Source organism: Gavia stellata, chromosome Z (genome assembly GCF_030936135.1).
Source record: "Gavia stellata isolate bGavSte3 chromosome Z, bGavSte3.hap2, whole genome shotgun sequence".
Taxonomy (NCBI): Eukaryota; Metazoa; Chordata; class Aves; order Gaviiformes; family Gaviidae; genus Gavia; species Gavia stellata.
In genome coordinates, this window is record NC_082637.1 from 11,708,629 (window position 1) to 11,725,701 (window position 17,073).

Below are 17,073 nucleotides of genomic sequence, written 5' to 3' on the forward strand. Positions count from 1 at the left end.
GTATAAATCAGTGCAGTTCTGTTGGCTTCTAGCAATTAGACTTGAGTCAGCTGATGATCCTTCTCTGAATGCTTTCACTGAGGGGAGAAAAAAGCAGTTAGACCATGAACAAGGAGTTTAAAATCTTTATGTTGTGGACTATAGATGTGTTTCATGTTTTCAAAAAGTTTAGGAAGGTAAAACTAATTTCATGGCACAAACCAGGAAAACCAGCACTAATGTCTGTTCCCTTTCCAGCTATGTTTGCCACAGAGCTAGGCAGAAATGATTCATAGTAAGGACTTAATTTTTCCTCATCTTCCATCCTTGACATTTTACTCAATTCCATTGTGGGCAGCTTTTCTCAAAACTACCTGATATTTAAGTTTAGTTGTTTTCATGCCCTAGAGGCAATAAGTGCTGTCTGTAGAGCTTTGTGATATGTTTTCCATGAATAAATAACTTTTTTGAGGAGGGATAGCATCTTGTTTACAAGAATGCCATTTGGCAGAGGAAGGAGCTGTCCAGATTTTCATTAGATGTTACCAATATTGATGACAAACTCCATGTAACAGTAAAATAACTTCTCATTGTAGACACATTGACAGAGATTGGCACTGATTGATGAGGGTTTTCTTAGCGGGCAAGAACTGAGGAGTAGTTATCTGAGCAGCTTTGTTCCTTGAAGCGTATCAAGTCACTGGGTATTGCTCAGTGTTACCAACCTGCCCTCCTTAGAGCCTGCGGCAGAGAGACTATGTGCCTAGGCTAGTTAATGCTGCTGTTCAAATTTATATTTAAAAAAAAAGTGTCCAATGAAGGTTGAAAATACTGGATCAAGAAATGTTAATGTTAGTGTGTTTTGAGACTGCTCACGTAACTTTTTGAAAATTCAGGTTATAAAAATGTTAAATTTTTTTTCTGCTTGGTCAACAGGCTTGAAAACCTTAAATTTAAAGACCTGTAAGTCAAACAAACTTCGTGACCAGTCATACAGAACAGCAGACACATCTGTTGGTTACCAGAGTGCTAGCTGACGCCATGTCCTTTGGTGGATTATTTGATGTGGCCCACAGTGAAATCTTTGTGTTGCTCCTGGTGTGCAGTCATGTTCAACCTCGCTTGGTGGAAATACAGAGAATTTTGTGCTCATTCAGTTTAGAGACTTGTACTCTAACACTGAAAATGAGACACTGGCAGCAAGCGAAGCTCCCAATCTCATTTCAGAAGCTTTCCTTTAATGCCTGCACTTTCTTCCCCCCCAAAAAAGCTGTGAATTTAATCAGTTATCAAGAGCTTCTGTTTAGCTACAAAGTCAAAAATGTTCATTCTGTATTGATTCGTATTCAACAAACATAAAAGGCTGAGGAACAGTGAAGGTTAGGTGATGGTTATGGATAGAGCAAATCAAGAGGTTGGCTGTGATTTCAGGTCACAAAGTCTTTAAGCTTGAAGCAATTTCCAAAGCTGGCAAACTAAAGAAGAAGTATCTCATCTAAAAATTCAGTTCTGGACTGCTGTTGTAATGGGCAGAGGGTGTCCAGTGTCTCTAGAGTGGGTCTCAGTCTTTCCAGCGTTACAGCTGTAAACGGTTTGCCTGCTTCCCTTCTGTTTAAAAGGTACCTGCTACCTGTAGCAACAGGTATAAAGACACTTTTTTGCTGAGGGAATCCATGAGTGGGACTGATGTTAATTTTAATCCTAGAAAAAAAATAATTATTTCAGCAATGATCTTTGCAGTAGAACCCAGCTCCCAGACTCTCGTCTGCAAATGCATGTATGGGGTAGTTCCTGCTCCATAGAGTACTGACTTAAAAGGCAACAGATAAACAAATACCAAAAAAGGCAGCAGAGAAAAGAAACTGAGTGGCATAGGCAGGGGCAAAGGGCAATACAATAATTCTGGTTTTACACCTTGCTTCATTACAGTTTGAGGGATTTCAGGGTGGGGAATGGTCATGGCAGTTGTGGTTAAGTGGGAGGATGAAACACTGTTGAGATGAGAAAGGGTAGTAGAGGAGAGGGAAGAAGGGATGTGGAAAGGACAGTTGGATTTACTGGAGACTTTTGGGGGAAATGTGGTCCTCATGGAGCCAACAGGCCCCAAAGAAGATGAGCTTCATCTTCTCCCCAAGTGTTTTCCTGAGCAAAAAGACCCTAATGGAAAGTGCCACCCACCAGTGTCTGTCCCTGGAAGCTTGTTTCAGGCATTCAGCTGGGACATCCACCAGGCACTTCTCAACTGATACCTGTGGTGACATTTACACGTACTTTTAACACTAGCTTCTAATGACCGATTACAAATGACGAGATCCAAAATCATCTTTGAGAGGGCAGCTATCCTGACATACCTAAGGCATTCCTGAGAGAGATAATAGAGGGGAGGTTTAGTTAGGGAAGAGGGGTCACCCATAGCTTTGGCTTGGTCCTAAAGCCCAAGTCTGGCTAGCCTCAGAGGGCTGAAATGGAGGGAAAAGTTTCATGGTATGATAGATGCACAATTCGTAGCCAAAATTACAGCAGGCTGGGGTTTTATTCCAACTGGAGTAATAGGCAATTGTGACTTTTTTAAAGGAAAAAGGCAAGATTAGATGAATGAAAAGGAGCAAAGTGGAAGAAAATAAGTTCCAGCACACCCCATAAAGCATCTCTGGGAGAAGAGGCTGGAGAATTGTATTGTTTGCTTTTGGCTTTCTCATTAAATTTTGGACTTACCTCCTCAGGCAATAGGAATATTACACAGCAGAGAAATGCTGTGGTGGGGAAAAGGAAAAATATCTTTGTTGTAACAATTGCAGAGGAAGTATGTAAAAAACCGTTATACAAGAGTGTAAGTGACTTGAAGCAAGATTTCCTGTCATTGGGATTTATCTTCCCTTTTTGTTTCTTCATTGGTCATACAGCATCAGTAACCCACAGTGGGGGAAGAAGAGCCATTGCCAAGCTTTTGACACATAAAGGCGATGCTGTAGTACTCACTGGACTTTGTTTGCCAACCTTTTGTGCAAAAACTGCTCAGATCCAGTTTTGTTTCTGATCTGATGTATGCTTACCCCCACCCCATTGATTGGGCTCTACTTCTATAGAGAGATTGTCATCAATTGTCATCGACTGCCATCTTCACATGTATTTAGACTTGACTTGAAATCTAGAGGAGCACTTGCAGACGAAGCCAGTGCACTGCCTTCACCCCCAGCCTGTGCAATCCATCTGAAGGCACATCCCATTTAAACAGGTGGCCGCTGTAAGCAAGAGTGAACCAGTTAGCAGAATATTGTGCTCCAAAATAGCTTTTGATGTGGTATCCACGGAAATGCCACATTTTATACTAGATAATAAACTGGCAAGGAGTCAAGTTGTTGTGACTGGTCTTGGGGTGGTTATGTAAAGTTCTGACTGTGAACTGACTCGACTTGCTCAGAGGGAAAACATGCAAAGCTTGTTTATAATCTTTTTTTTCCCTTCCTTTCTTTTCTAACTTCTTGCAATGATAGGGCACACAGTTGATTTTCAGTGCTGCTAAGGAACTGGGACACTTGTCAAAGTTGAAGGTATTGTTCTGCATGGCTTGTGTTAATGTCTGTGTGTGTAAGCATGGAAGTGTAGTAGCGCATAGCATGTCATGTGCTTCCAGTGGTTTGTCGCTGAATGCAATTGTAGAGCAATGCTTTTAAATGCATTCTGCTAACATTAGTATTGTGTTTAACTGTTAAATTTTATTGTGAGTTTAATCATAAAAGTAGTTTCTCCTTTCTGTAGATACAGTGATCGGTTTGGTATATCAATTTAAAAAGGAAAAAGTAGAGTTTTCAGTATCTGGCCAGTTCCTCTGTATCCCCATGTATGAAAGGGAGTCCCTTATGTGACTCTGACAATGAGATACCAGTTGGAAAGATGATTTTACTATTGATGAATTATATGAACTGTTACAAAAATAACTGTTGCTCATGGAAGAGAGCCTGTGTCTGTAAATTCCTTCTGCGTAGGCTCTCTTTACAGGCAAGCTGGCATTTAGCATGAGGGCTATGTTGATGTGTTTTGACAGTGCATGACGTGACAGTGCATGACATGAGCATTACTAAGTGCATGCTACCTCATCATAAGCCAATCAAGCATTAATTCACTGGTCACGACGAGAATGGTATGAAAATAGTGATGCTGTACAACATTCAAATTGCACTATGTTGTGGTTTAACCTGTCCTACAAAAAAGGTATTGTGCAAGAGGAGGTCTGAATTGAAGCGTTACAGTGCACAAACTGTGCTGCAAGGAAGACCGAGCTGAATGTGAACTCTGTCTCGGAGCATGATCAGGGAAATCTTCCCACAGAAAAGGGCATTCTCCTAAGTGATTAGTGCAGTTTCAAAATGCAGTCATCTTTTCCCATAATTTTATTTTTGTCTTGCGCATTTATTACAGCTGTCTTTATAAGACTATCTGTTTCCCTGACCCAGCAGACACATTTTACATACACGTGTTTGAGCCAGGACAGTACACAATTCATTTAAGGTAGTGCTTATTAGCAATCCTAGTAAGTGATCTGGACATGCAGGTGTGTCATTAGGTGCACACGTTTTTCTCCAGCTGTATTTTGAGGCTGTTGCATAGCAGTTAGCAGTGATACAACATAAACCTTCACGTGTGGTTCCCCAGGGGAATAGCTGTCACTTGTGCTGGGGGACAGCCCCGTGCACTCCCACAGCCAGGCTGTCCTCCCTGGTGACATGGTGGCTCCCAAGGGCTGCACTACCTCTGCTGCTTTCTGTGCTTACAATGCTCTGTGTTGCTTCCATGGGAGGAATGGGAAGAGAGGAGCTTTCTAGCCAGCCTGGGAGAGTGGGAGCGGGACCAAAGCCTCCAAATGTGACTCCCTTTTTCTGTGAGTATCCCCTTCCCCTTTCAAAAACATCAGGAAGAACCCAGCATTTGGAGGGAGGGAAGACGTCCCTGCCTTCTACATGCCCTCCTGATGTCAAAGGGGAAGAGCTCTGAATTTGCTCCATTTCTCCTCCCAGGTCACAGGGCAAGCATGTGCACAGATGTCTGCAAGTTCCTGTGGCTTGCTTGCATTCTCAGGCATAGCCAATGACATTCACTGTTATCTTTTACTTATTCCATATTTTCTCATTACTGGAATTTCTTAATATATACATGGTGCCTTTTGCCAGGAATGAGATGGAAGCTTTCCTGGTTTCCATTTGCACTGGTCAGATGAAGGCCATCCCTCAGCAGCAACCTGTCTTCACTTCAGTTACTGTAAAGCTTAACTTTGGTAACTCTGGACTGGATTTTTAGAAATGCACATAATCATGCAAATCAGGCAAGCCCTGGTGTGTGTTCAAGCCTTTATTTGTGTATCCACATATAGGACTACACCAGTACGGGTACACAGGATTTTATACGTGGTAAGAGAGCTGTACACAAGTATGAAAGCACTTTATCAACCTGAATTCTGGAGACCTTTAGTTCAGGCAGACGGTGTGAACCAACATTGCATCCTGAAATTTCCAGAAGAGTAACGGTGTTACGAGAGTGTAAATTGCTTGGGTTTGTGTAAGCATCGTGCATATTTTTTTTTGTCCTTTTGTTTTTGCAGGCACATACAAGCTAACAGGGAAGGCATGAGTAAATGGCTCTTCAGAGCCCCTCTCCTGTGCATTTTGCAGTTCCACTAAAAGCCTGGGAAAATTATGGGATGGATTTTAAGCTTTATTTGTCTCAAATAGAATGGGGGAACAGAGCCCTAGTGAATCAGATAACTCAGCTGAGAACTGAGACTGACAGACCTGGCAAGCACAGGCTCTTGTCCTGATGACAAATCAATTTCACAGTGTATTTTAAAATGCTCAGAAAACCAACCAGAAACCTGCCACCTTGGTGCCACATATCTGCCTCCCATGTATTATCAAACTCTTTCTGCTTGGTTTGCCTGATAGCCAGCAGCTGGAGCAGAGAGCAGCAGCCTCCTCTCCCTTGCGCTGCCCCAAGGGAAACCAGCCGAGCCCTGACCTCAGAGGTTCTTCTGGGAGTACCTGTGGAGAATACAAGGATGAGTCTGAGAGACCAGGAAAATATTTTTTTATTATTATTATTTTTTCTGCTTGAAGTTGCATAATTATTTGATGTAAATATTTGTGGCCGGCTGCTGGATGGCAGTCTGGCAAGTGCAGGGTAGCACTCTGTGCAGTCCTTGTAGGAACAGTGTGAGATTTGCAGAGGGCAGATACACACGGGAATGACAGTCATGGGTTCCTCTGTGTGTGAGTGCAAGCATTACCAGTCCAGTCACTGGGTTATTTTTACATAATGCGTTGAAGTAAATGGGACTGGGAAACTCTCTCAGAAAGCAGTGACGTGTTGCTGTGCAGTGACAGCATGGGCACTGGCCAGGTGACTGCTCAGAGCAGGGTAAATGAGCTGTTTAGGTGTTTAAGAGAAAAATGCTGACCACCTGGTTTCTGTTGCAGTGTGAGGAATCTGGCAGGCACACCTAGAAAGTAATTTCAACAGACATGAAAATCACTCTGCCTTGGGGACACAGCTACCCTGACTAAATTGGCCTCTCCCATGAACATGGCCTTGGGCTCTGGCTGATTGTGCACTTAATCTGGCTGTCAGACAGAGGAAGAATGTTTTACCCTCTGTGTACTGAAGTGTGAAGCCACATCATCTTCAATTGAATTACTTCCACTTCATGAAGAGGAGGGAGGAGAGCTATTGCTCCCTTAAGGACAGCTTGTCGCAACAGAAGATAAGGTCCAGCTTACAGAGTACGGAACCACTGCACATAGCTCCCCAGTCCAGGAGCAGCCTTTGTAGGGGAAAGAGGCAAGTTGAAGGATGTCTCCAGTACTCAAGAAAGCACCGTGCAAACTTGTCTGAGGTACTGCTGACTTGAGAGGCATCTTCTGTACAGTTTAATGCAGCACTGTGCAAAGGTGCTAGCTAGATGTCTGAGAGAAGCATGGCAAATGCCTAGCACTGCACCTAGACTGCTGTGAGCCCCATCTCCATCAGGCAGGAGATGGATCGTGGTGGATAATGAATGGGAACAGCGCCAGGCAATGTGAAGAATCACTAGGCTGCAAGATAGCCAGCAGGTTTATCACTGAGGTGCACACGTGATGCCACACACTAGGCATGCTTTACTCAAAGACAATTTAGTAGATGTGTCTCCTGGGAAGTGTCTCTTATCAGAGGCTATGACATGTTTAAAGTAGGGGTAAGTAGCCTTTGCCTGAATTGCCTGCATCACCCAGGCTGCAGTCAGCTGGCCTGATGCTCCAGCAGCTCAAACAGTTAGAATTTGGGTTTGTGCAAAGCTTTGACTTCCTAAAATGTGCTGGTTTTCCCTGAGACCTAGACTAAATATCAGAGTGAAAGAACTTAGTGAAATACCAAAGGATAGCACATCCTTGTAGTCAGGCAGAAGTCTAACACGGATATGCTCCCACTGCAGGAAAGGGAATCCCTTCCCAAAGGATTTGTGGCTCTTTGCTATTAGAGATGATGGGTCTTAATGGGAGACATTCTTCTTCTAGCAAAGCTATTTTATAGAACATGTTGCTCACTTTCTTGTTTTTCTTCCTCTACGCCAATGATACGATGAATTACTGACCTTTGTAGATCGAAGAATTAAAAAAATCCATAAACAGCATCTAACAACTTTGCCCAATATCTGGTTCTCAGAATTCCTTGACTTAGGTGGTGTTTTGAGAGTTTTGTTGTGGCTGCTCTAGAATGACAGGGGTAGCAAGCAGACTCCTGTTCGGGTTTTCTGAGAGACAAACTGTGATTTTTAAATTGGCACTTATCTCTGTCCAGCTCCTTTCCTTATTTCTCTCTTCTATGCCTGCAAGAAACAGAGAAAGTAGGTTTATTTTCAAGTTAAGCTGTAATAAATGACTCTGAGAGACTTCATTAAGCATTCCTTAAACAGCTGAATTAATGCTGTGGCCACGTAGCCACATGAATCCAGACAAAGTGACGATACTGGGGACTCCCTTTCCTACAGTCTCTGACAGCATACTCATGTCAGGTGTAACGGTTGTTTGCAGGATCATATGGTGAGAGAAGAAACTAGGAGTCTCACTCCAAAGCAGTGTGCTGTTTTGGATCTGGCACTGGATACGATCAAAGTAAGTTATTCCATTTCTGTCTCTGTCGTTCCCTTGTTCTATCCCAAATACTGTTTGGGAGGATAGTGCCTGTCCCAGTTCAGGAGATGGCAGGAGTCTGTTGCTGTCGCTGCTGTTACAGCGATAAAGGCACTAAGTGAGTGATACTGCCATGTTTGTGTAAACCTGAATAGGGTCAGGTGACTGGCATGTGCTGGGAGCCAGCATATTTACATTTAAGTGCTTTGGAAGAAGAAAGCCATGAGCAGTTGGTATCAGTTGGTCTAAGAGCTGGATTTGCAGTATAGAAGCTGTTTTGTGAATTTTTCCATGTCTTTCCCATCCACATGCACAATAGCATGTAAATATTGGTTACTGGTTGCAATTCTTCCTCAGTATTTTTCCTGTTTGCTTTTACTCTTAGCAATATTTCCATGCTGGTGGGAACGGTCTGAAGAAAACCTTCTTGGAGAAGAGTCCAGACCTGCAGTCACTTCGATATGCTCTCTCTCTCTACACTCAGACCACAGACACTCTCATCAAAACCTTCGTCCAGACTCAGACAGCTCAGGGTGAGACTCTTTTGTGTTGTTGGCAAAGTTGAATGGAGCTATCTGCTCTGTTCGTAATTGCTCTGTCTTGTACTGCCAGTTTGTAGAGTGCTTTTGGCAGTAACGTTTCTGGAAACGTGACAGTTCAGAGCTTTTGAAACTGGGAAGGAGGGAAAGGGCATTATTTCCCACTCAACAACTACGTTTTGAGAGAGCGCAAATATGTGAAACATAAGGCCTGGGGTGTTTGTGGTGTTTTTTTTCTGCAATCCTCACTTAACAGTCACGTTTCATGGATTGATGTGGGTGGGTAACATAAGTGGAATTTGAAGTTACTGTACGGAGACTTACGTGGTGGTGTGAGAGACCATTTCAGCAAGACACCACCACAGAAACTGGTTGGTGCCTGTGTCACAGGCCAGCTGCCAGCAGCCTGTATAGTCCTGACTAAGGCTGATTGACAGCAATGTGATGAGTCATGGAGCTACACACTGCCTGTAAAGGGAAAAGTCTCTTAGGAGAGCAACGAATGCACTATTTTGTCTGCAGCCAGTACAGGGTATGTGTGAGCTAGATGATTACAAATCACCACAACATATTAGTAAGCTGCTGGGATGGGTCACTGGAGTTCTTTGGTAGCTCTTTGGGAAGGCACGATAGTGGTGCTATTTGATTGATTTGGAAGGGGTAAACGGTTAATTGCCTCTATCTTTCATTGCTTTCATGTAAATGTCTCCAGATTGTTGTACAGAATGATTTGGTCTCTAGTCAGGGACCTTCACTGGCTGACTATGAATCTCAGTAATCTCAGGAAGAAGGGGCAGATGCCATTAGAGGTTAGGTCAAAACTGAAACTGATGTTTTAAGTTTTCAGGCTGTTTAAATACAAGCCTTGGCATTGAGCTACTACATCTCAGCAGCAAAAGCCATACAACTCCATGGGGATGTCTTTCTGCCATCTTTTTGCTTGGGATCCTTTTTCCTCTAATCCTTCCAAGCCTATGAGAGCTGGCGACCCCACAGACTGTACTAACTGTCAGCATACTGTCACACGGACCCCTGAAACCAAGGGAAAAGCACTGCCTAGCCAACACACTTTTCCCTCGTGTGCAAATGAGACTGCTTGATACTGGCATTCCCCAGCCAGTGGAGAATTCTTGAGCAGAACAAGGTTTGTTTTTAAAGTTTTAAAGTGAAACGTTTAGTGTAGTTTTGGGGGACTAAATAATCTCTGCCTTTAGCAGCATGATATATTCTTGCTTAGGTTGAAATAAACTGCATTAAAGCACTGAAGTTAACTAAAGAGTCAGTACGTGCATTTGAGAGGATGGTCCCAGCAGAGCAACGATGACATCCAGTGGCCAGACAGGTCAAAGACTGCTACATCCACAAGGGACTCCAGGCACTTGGTCATTGCCATTAGAGTTACACAAAACACTTTTTAACTGGGAACTTGTGTGCACAGTGTTTTCAATCTTTGCTGTTCTATGGCAAATGTTTCCCATTATATATCCAGACCATGAATCGAAGCTGTTTTTTTATGTGGATCCTATTATCTTGTTGTGATGAGCCAGGATATAAGGATGTGTGCAGCACTGCTGTCCTACCCTCCATGCTACAGTCAGGAGTGTTTAAAATTAAAGAATATGCTCCACTTTGCAAAGAGGCAAATTCAAAGCTGACTTGAGGAAGCAGCTTCATGCAATGCATGATTTGACTATAAAATTCCACTGAGGGTGAGTGTTTAGCAGATACGCAAAGAGAATTGAAGGTAATCTGAGAGCAGCTGGAATATACAGAGTTGCCACAGAAGTGTGTGTGTTGAGTATTTTTTTTTTTTTTAAGAATCTCACAAAGAATTAAGCTCTAGTTTTAGGACACAAGATGCACTTGCTACGAGGTCACCGATTATATCTCATAGCTGACTGGTGACATTTTGTTGTGGCTCTTCTGAGCCATCTAGGAGACAAGTACTGGGTGTGGTGGGCCACTGAGCTGGTACAAATCAGCATCTTCTACAATAGTAGGCTTGAGAGTTTTGGACCCTGTCTGGGGAACAGAAGGCTGGAGCTATGCCACCTATGTCTGTATGATCAGTGGTGGAATATCTCTGAGAAAGGCATGACTTTGCTCCTGGGATCGGGGCTAGAAAAGGATATTGCTTGCATACACTTCTCAGTAACCCCCGCTGGTAGACTGGAGATCTGCATATGCATTGGAGGGACAGAAGGGATAGCACTAGTATTTACAGCTGGCATCTGCTTACCAGAGCTCTCTGACTGATGTTTCCCTTTGCATAAGTCAAGCTTCCCACAAGCCTATGGGAGGAAATGGGTGCATACAGAGCTATTTAAATGCTGACTGTTTGCCTCTCTTACTTCACTGCTCAATGGTTGCATCTTCCAGTTTGTGAGATATCTGTTGCCCTCATTTGTTACTGATCAGGCTTCTGTGACACTATGCTGTTCAATGTTTGCTCTGCAAAGTTGGGTCAGGACTTGCAGTTTAGTGATGCCACCACAAATTTTGATCTTGTTTTAACACAGACAATCCCTTACTTGCAGACAACCTTGCTCTCCAAAGCCTGTGTTGGTGCAGAAGATCTAAGAGGATATTTTGTCTATTAAGAGCTAGAATATTTGTCTTGTATTTGTTTAAGTGACACCACTAATTGGGTTGTAATTCACACTCTTCTCTCTTTATCCTGCTTGCTTCTTGCCTTTTGAATTCATGTCTCAGTGCATGATGGGAAAGGTATTAGGTTTACCGCTAATGAGGACGTTCTTCCTGATAAGGGTATGTTCAAGACTAATGTTGTTACCATAACAACATTAGCCAACTGCCTTGCTTTTGAAGTCATCTTGCCCATGCTCAGAAAACTTTTCCAGAGACCCGTTGCCTTTAGCTCCCTATAGAAGTGAACTTTCACCGAATGCTTGCATCCTGCAGACGGAGCCATGGGTTGTGCGGTGTAGAAGTCTGTACCCTGCCCGAGAGCTTCTTCCCAAGCTTGAGATTTAGTCACGGGATGTGAAAGCTGTCTCAAAAATGGACTGTCTTTTGAGAGATGCTACGGACTTGTTCCCCTACCCTTTACCATGCTGTACCCTTTACCAGCTGTGTATTGTTGTTTCAAGTCCTAGACCTGCATGCGTATGGTCTGCTGAGACGGGCTACTGTAATACATGGTAATGTCTGATATGCACTCAAGGTTATGGCCGAGCTTGAAACATCTGGCTTTGAAGGGGGGTAGCTAAAAGTCTGCGTGCTCAGGAGAGCCCTAAAAAATTAAGTCTTGTTGTCTTTCATCTCTCAATTTATTTTCTGCTGTCCAAAGGCTTTTTGTTATCTTAGGTGAAATACATCTGTAACACGTTGCATGAGCTCAGTTCTGCAGTTTCACCTTCCAGTATTGCAATACCAATGAGACTTTAATGTCAAGATTTAAATCTGCTTGTCACTAAGTGTGCAAGTATGCATGTATACACAGTTGTACGTGATCAGAATATTTTTCACTGGCCATATACAAAGTGTTTTTTTGTCTCTGAATATTTCAGTTAATAGAATAAGATTTTTGTATGAAAAGACAAGAATGAAGGTAGAAAAAAAAATATTAAATTTTGTCTCCCTCAAAGGTAATGGGATGATTCTGCTGTCATTCCTCTGAAGCATCAGTGTCTCCTTTATAACCTCTTAATTACACTGAAGATAGTAAAATGAAGACCTCAGTGTTTGGCGGTTCATGTTTCTGCGGATGTGGCCTGATAAAGTTTTTATATACTGTTGGTAATCTTGTCTGTTCCCATGGAAAATGCCGACAGTGTAAGTGACAGACCCACACCATCGGATGTGTCAGGTCAATAATTAAGCCTACCAATTTTAAAGCTCTGTGCTTGTATACAGAAAAGAAGGAACACTGCCCTTCTAAGTGGGGAGAAAACAGTGCATTCAAGATCATGTACAAATGTTACAGCCTAGAGGCTGTTTATTGTACTCAGGTCAAGAATGAGAATCTACCCTAAGATAATAATTTGAGGTTCTGTTATGTTTGCTGAGATACTTTTATGTGTATAATAATGTGACTTTCACTGCCTACAGTTCTATGCCATGTAATTCTCTTCAGAGGATTGCAGAGATTAGCTCTCAGCCTCTTGGTTTTTAAATGTTTTTGCTGCCTGCAGACTGTTCCTGTGAAAGTTGACGAATGAGTTAGATCTACCCAATCAAAATATTTGTTTAATGATATCCTTCAAGCTCCTTATCTTGAATTTCAAACACACCAATTCTTTCGCTTAGTAATGTGTCTTAGCCTCAAAATTGACAAGGTAACACTGATGTTCGTAGGGATACCTACAGGGTAATTGGGTACCAATTACAACAGCATTGCTAATTGTCAACCTAAGATCAGACAGTTATCAAAGAGAAAGTAAAATCAATCCCACTATCTTATCAAAGACTTCATTTTCATTTTGCAAAGCAGACTTTTTCTGTAATTTACATGACATCTTGACTTTCCTACCTAGGAAAGTGTCATTTCCACATATTGCATGACAATTATGATTTAAAGTCAAAAAGTTGAAAACATCATCATACACGGATTGTAAGGTTCATGAGATCATCTCCCTCTGTTACAACATGTTATCTTTTCCTCTGTGAAGCTGCATCTTGTTTTCTCCCTGGCTAATTGATGAAGGGAAAGAAGTATGCAAGTTGTGAGTGTTTCTCTCTCATAATTTTTGGTGCATAACAGTGGAGGGGTTCTCATTATCCTCCGAAGGGAAGCAGATAGGCAGTCAGGATGACAACTTTTATCTGATGTACAACATGGGAAAATGGAGGGTGAGACTGCACTATGGCTCAGTGCAAATCACTAACATCTTTGTCTCTTTTTTTTTTTCCTAAACTTCCTCTCTGTTGTGGTTTTTTTTGTTGTTGTTTTGTTGGGTTTTTTGTCCTCCCTTCTTCCCTGAGCGGACAGGAATGCTGATGCCCCCCACTGGAATGCCTGCACGTGCACACACTGGCTTGGCAGGAATCTTTGAAAAATCCTTGCTGTCTGTGAGGGTCCACTGTCAAGCTTTAGGTCTCTTAAATTCTTTTAAGAGTATTCTCAACAGGATGCGATCTTTTATGGTGGAGTGCAAAAAACATTGGTGTTTATGCGTGTTGAGCATGCAAGCCTGATGTTATTTTGCATTGATGTTATGTTATTGATGTTGACTGAAAAGCTGGCTATGGAAGGTGTACTGTGAAAACGCTATTGTCTTGCTGAGGCCATAAACAAAAGATGGGTGCCAAAAAACAGTAATCCATGTGTGCACGGGGGGTGTCAATTTTCTTCCAACAGGCTCTGGTGTGGATGATCCTGTGGGTGAAGTGTCCATACAGATCGACCTGTATACCCACCCAGGAACTGGTGAACACAAGGTCACAGTGAAAGGTATGGGAAAGCATATGTTACTGCTCAGGCTCTGTGACTATGTCGAGGCAAATCTCCAGTTGGCAGTCATTATATTTCTGTGTTAGCTCATGTAATGTGAATCCAGAATTGTTTTTTCTGTTTCACATCAGGAACATGTAAAGAAACAGCAAATGAGCTTGTCCAGTCCGGCCAGTGACATGGCAATGTATAGCCCTGTTGTTTATTGGCAATGACACACAAAGTAAACAAAAATCAGATGATGTCTCTAACCAGGCGCCACAGTTTAGCCTGTGCTGCAGAGAACAGGGCAGCATGACAGGGCAATGTTGCGAAATTGCTCAGTGTAAACTGAGAGATCGCAGAGCCAGTAAGAGTTCAGAGGCTCCTCTCCCCCGTCCTGAAGGCCATGCTGGTCCCTGAAGAGCTGCTCTGAAAATAACCAAAGCAGTGATTCATCTCAGGCTTCCTCTTCCTCCTTCGTCTCCTTTGCTCGAATACAGCATATTTAACTACTTTAATTTCCTCTAAAGATTTATATAAGCAGCTCTTCAGGCCTCTCTTCTCCTGGCTAAATCTACACGGCAATGCAAAAACTGATTTTCAGAGCTATTTCCTGTGCTTCAGTCTGCTCCCTGCAGTGACCTGAGAGAGAATGAGAATTAAAGAGCTAATAATTCTGGGTTCTGGAACCACCCACAGCTCATGGGCTTTGTTTGTCTTACCTGCAGTCTCATTTTCCTTTTCAACGGAGACCTTAATATCGGCCCCCAAAATGCCCCCTTTTTTTCTCATCTCACACATAATGTAGAGTTAAGCACTGAACTGGCAGGGCAGCCTGCCCAGAGCTGCATGAATGCCTGTTTTCTTTGACTAATTTCTTGACTGTGCATATGGCAAAAGCTAAGTGCTGTCCCAAGCATTAAATTCCCTTTACAGAACTTAAACTAGAGCAAAAAAGCATATCTCTGTATTACAAAAAAAGTCCTGCCCATGTGTGTGAGGACACTCCTGTGCTTTGAGTTGGACTTTGTCCTCTGAAAGAAGAAATCGAAAGCAGAGCAGAGCGGAAAGGTGTCCAGAGCAATGGGAACAAATAAGTATTTACTGTAAAACAGGTTATGACTCTTTTTTCCAGTTGTGGCAGCCAACGACCTGAAGTGGCAAACGTCCGGCATGTTCCGTCCATTCGTTGAAATCACCATGATTGGGCCCCATCAGAGTGACAAGAAGAGGAAGTTCACAACCAAGTCAAAGAGCAACAACTGGGCTCCCAAATACAATGAAACCTTTCACTTGTAAGTGTGAAAAATAGCCTGGGGATCTGACGTGGCAAGTGCAGATGCAGAGGACAGATAGGGTTTTCCAGTATTGACGAACAGCCTGCTCAGGGCCCAAAAGAGTACTTGAACCAGTAGCTTGACAAAGTACTTGGTCTCTTGGCAGGAAAAGCTAGATTATGGGAGTTTTTGCTGTGGGTGGGATGCTGAGGTCTGTTCTATACCAGCAGTGTCCTTTGGCTACCTTCTGAAACGTGTTGTTTGTCTTATCAACATATTTTACTGTGCTCCATTGTTTTCATGAACTTTGTGTCTTCTATTGGTAGAGTTGAGGCTAAAAGTTCATTACGTATTTTTAGTTCTTTTAATCTTAATGTGTGTTTTTATCCCAACTTGACCTGTGGGACATGCTTTCTGAACTTGTTTCCAAGGATACAGCCCTTGGAACTGGTTGTAAGTTGCACTGCTAAAATTGCAGTCTTTCTCAACACCGAGTATTGATCTCTTCTTACTTGGCTTTCACTATTGCAAAGGCATCTTCCTTCTTGGAAGGCTCAACAAAGGGAGCTACAGACTAGTGCTCACCCAGCTGTACAGTAAGAATGAGAGGAGACGAGATGACCAGCAAAAGACTGTAAACATACTGGGGGAGAGGGACAGTCCATGTAATTTTTCTTTGATGTGAGGAAAAGCAGGCTTCCTCTAAGTGAAGAGATTTTTTCCCTTTTTAAAAATTCTTTTAATTTTAGAAACATCAGAAGGGTTGGGGATGTATTTTTATTAGCTTTTGCTTTAATGGAAGGTTCTGAATCTCTAACAAAGACTTAATCTAATTAAAATATTAATTACTGAAATGAAGCAACTCTGAACAGAAGCAGAAATGTTTAAAGTCATCTGAGCTGAAAATCTATTAGCATGGCTTTAATGTTCTCCGCTCCCCTCATTTCACAGTTTCACACACATGCAAAGGCAACTTGACAAGGGTTGTTCATTTATTCTTTTTAAATAGCCAGGTTGTCTTTATCAGCTGTAAATCAGCAGAAATGCCCATATGCTGTAGGTTTTACTTCTCCCTCTCTGACCAGAGTTTTCTGTAGAAAGGAGTTTTCTGTGGCTCATCTAAGCACTCCAGTCAGCTGCTGACACCTTTATGTTGCAGAGGAATTCCTACATTCTGGGAAACTGTAAGTAAACCTGTGTGTGTTTTTCAGCATACTGGGGAATGAAGATGGCCCTGATGCCTACGAGCTCCAAGTCTGCGTGAAGGACTACTGCTTTGCTCGGGAAGACCGGGTACTGGGGATAGCAGTAATGCAGCTCAGAGACATAGCAGACAAAGGAAGCTGTGCTTGCTGGTGCCCCCTCGGGCGCAGGATTCAAATGGATGAGACTGGACTTACAGTCCTGAGGATTCTCTCTCAAAGAACCAATGATGAAGTTGCCAGAGAATTTGTGAAGTTGAAATCTGAGTCCCGCTCCACGGAGGAGGGCACCTGAGCTGTGTAATGTTCCCTTTTCTCTTCTGCCTTGTGCCAATATGTGCAAGTGTTCATCAATACTCTTTTATTAATTACAAAAGGTTTTTTCATGTTGTCTTTGTCAGCTCTGATAGCGCACGTGTGCTGTACAGGAAACAAATCCATCAATCTGATGTGAATTATTTATTTTTTAGTAGCTGGGTAAGACACCATAGAGAATGAGACAATCTCTTCTTATTTAAGATGCAA

General features: G+C 42.6%; 1 protein-coding gene across 1 annotated transcript in view; it reads left to right on the forward strand.

Moving 5' to 3' along the window:
- Positions 1-16,843, forward strand: part of UNC13B (unc-13 homolog B) — a 193,605-nt gene extending 176,762 nt beyond the window's left edge. The window contains 6 exon segments of the mRNA XM_059834445.1: positions 3,474-3,530; positions 8,037-8,117; positions 8,521-8,668; positions 13,995-14,087; positions 15,205-15,364; positions 16,558-16,843. Coding sequence (XP_059690428.1) covers positions 3,474-3,530; positions 8,037-8,117; positions 8,521-8,668; positions 13,995-14,087; positions 15,205-15,364; positions 16,558-16,843 — 825 coding nt within the window.
- Positions 16,844-17,073: the final 230 nt, after the last annotated feature.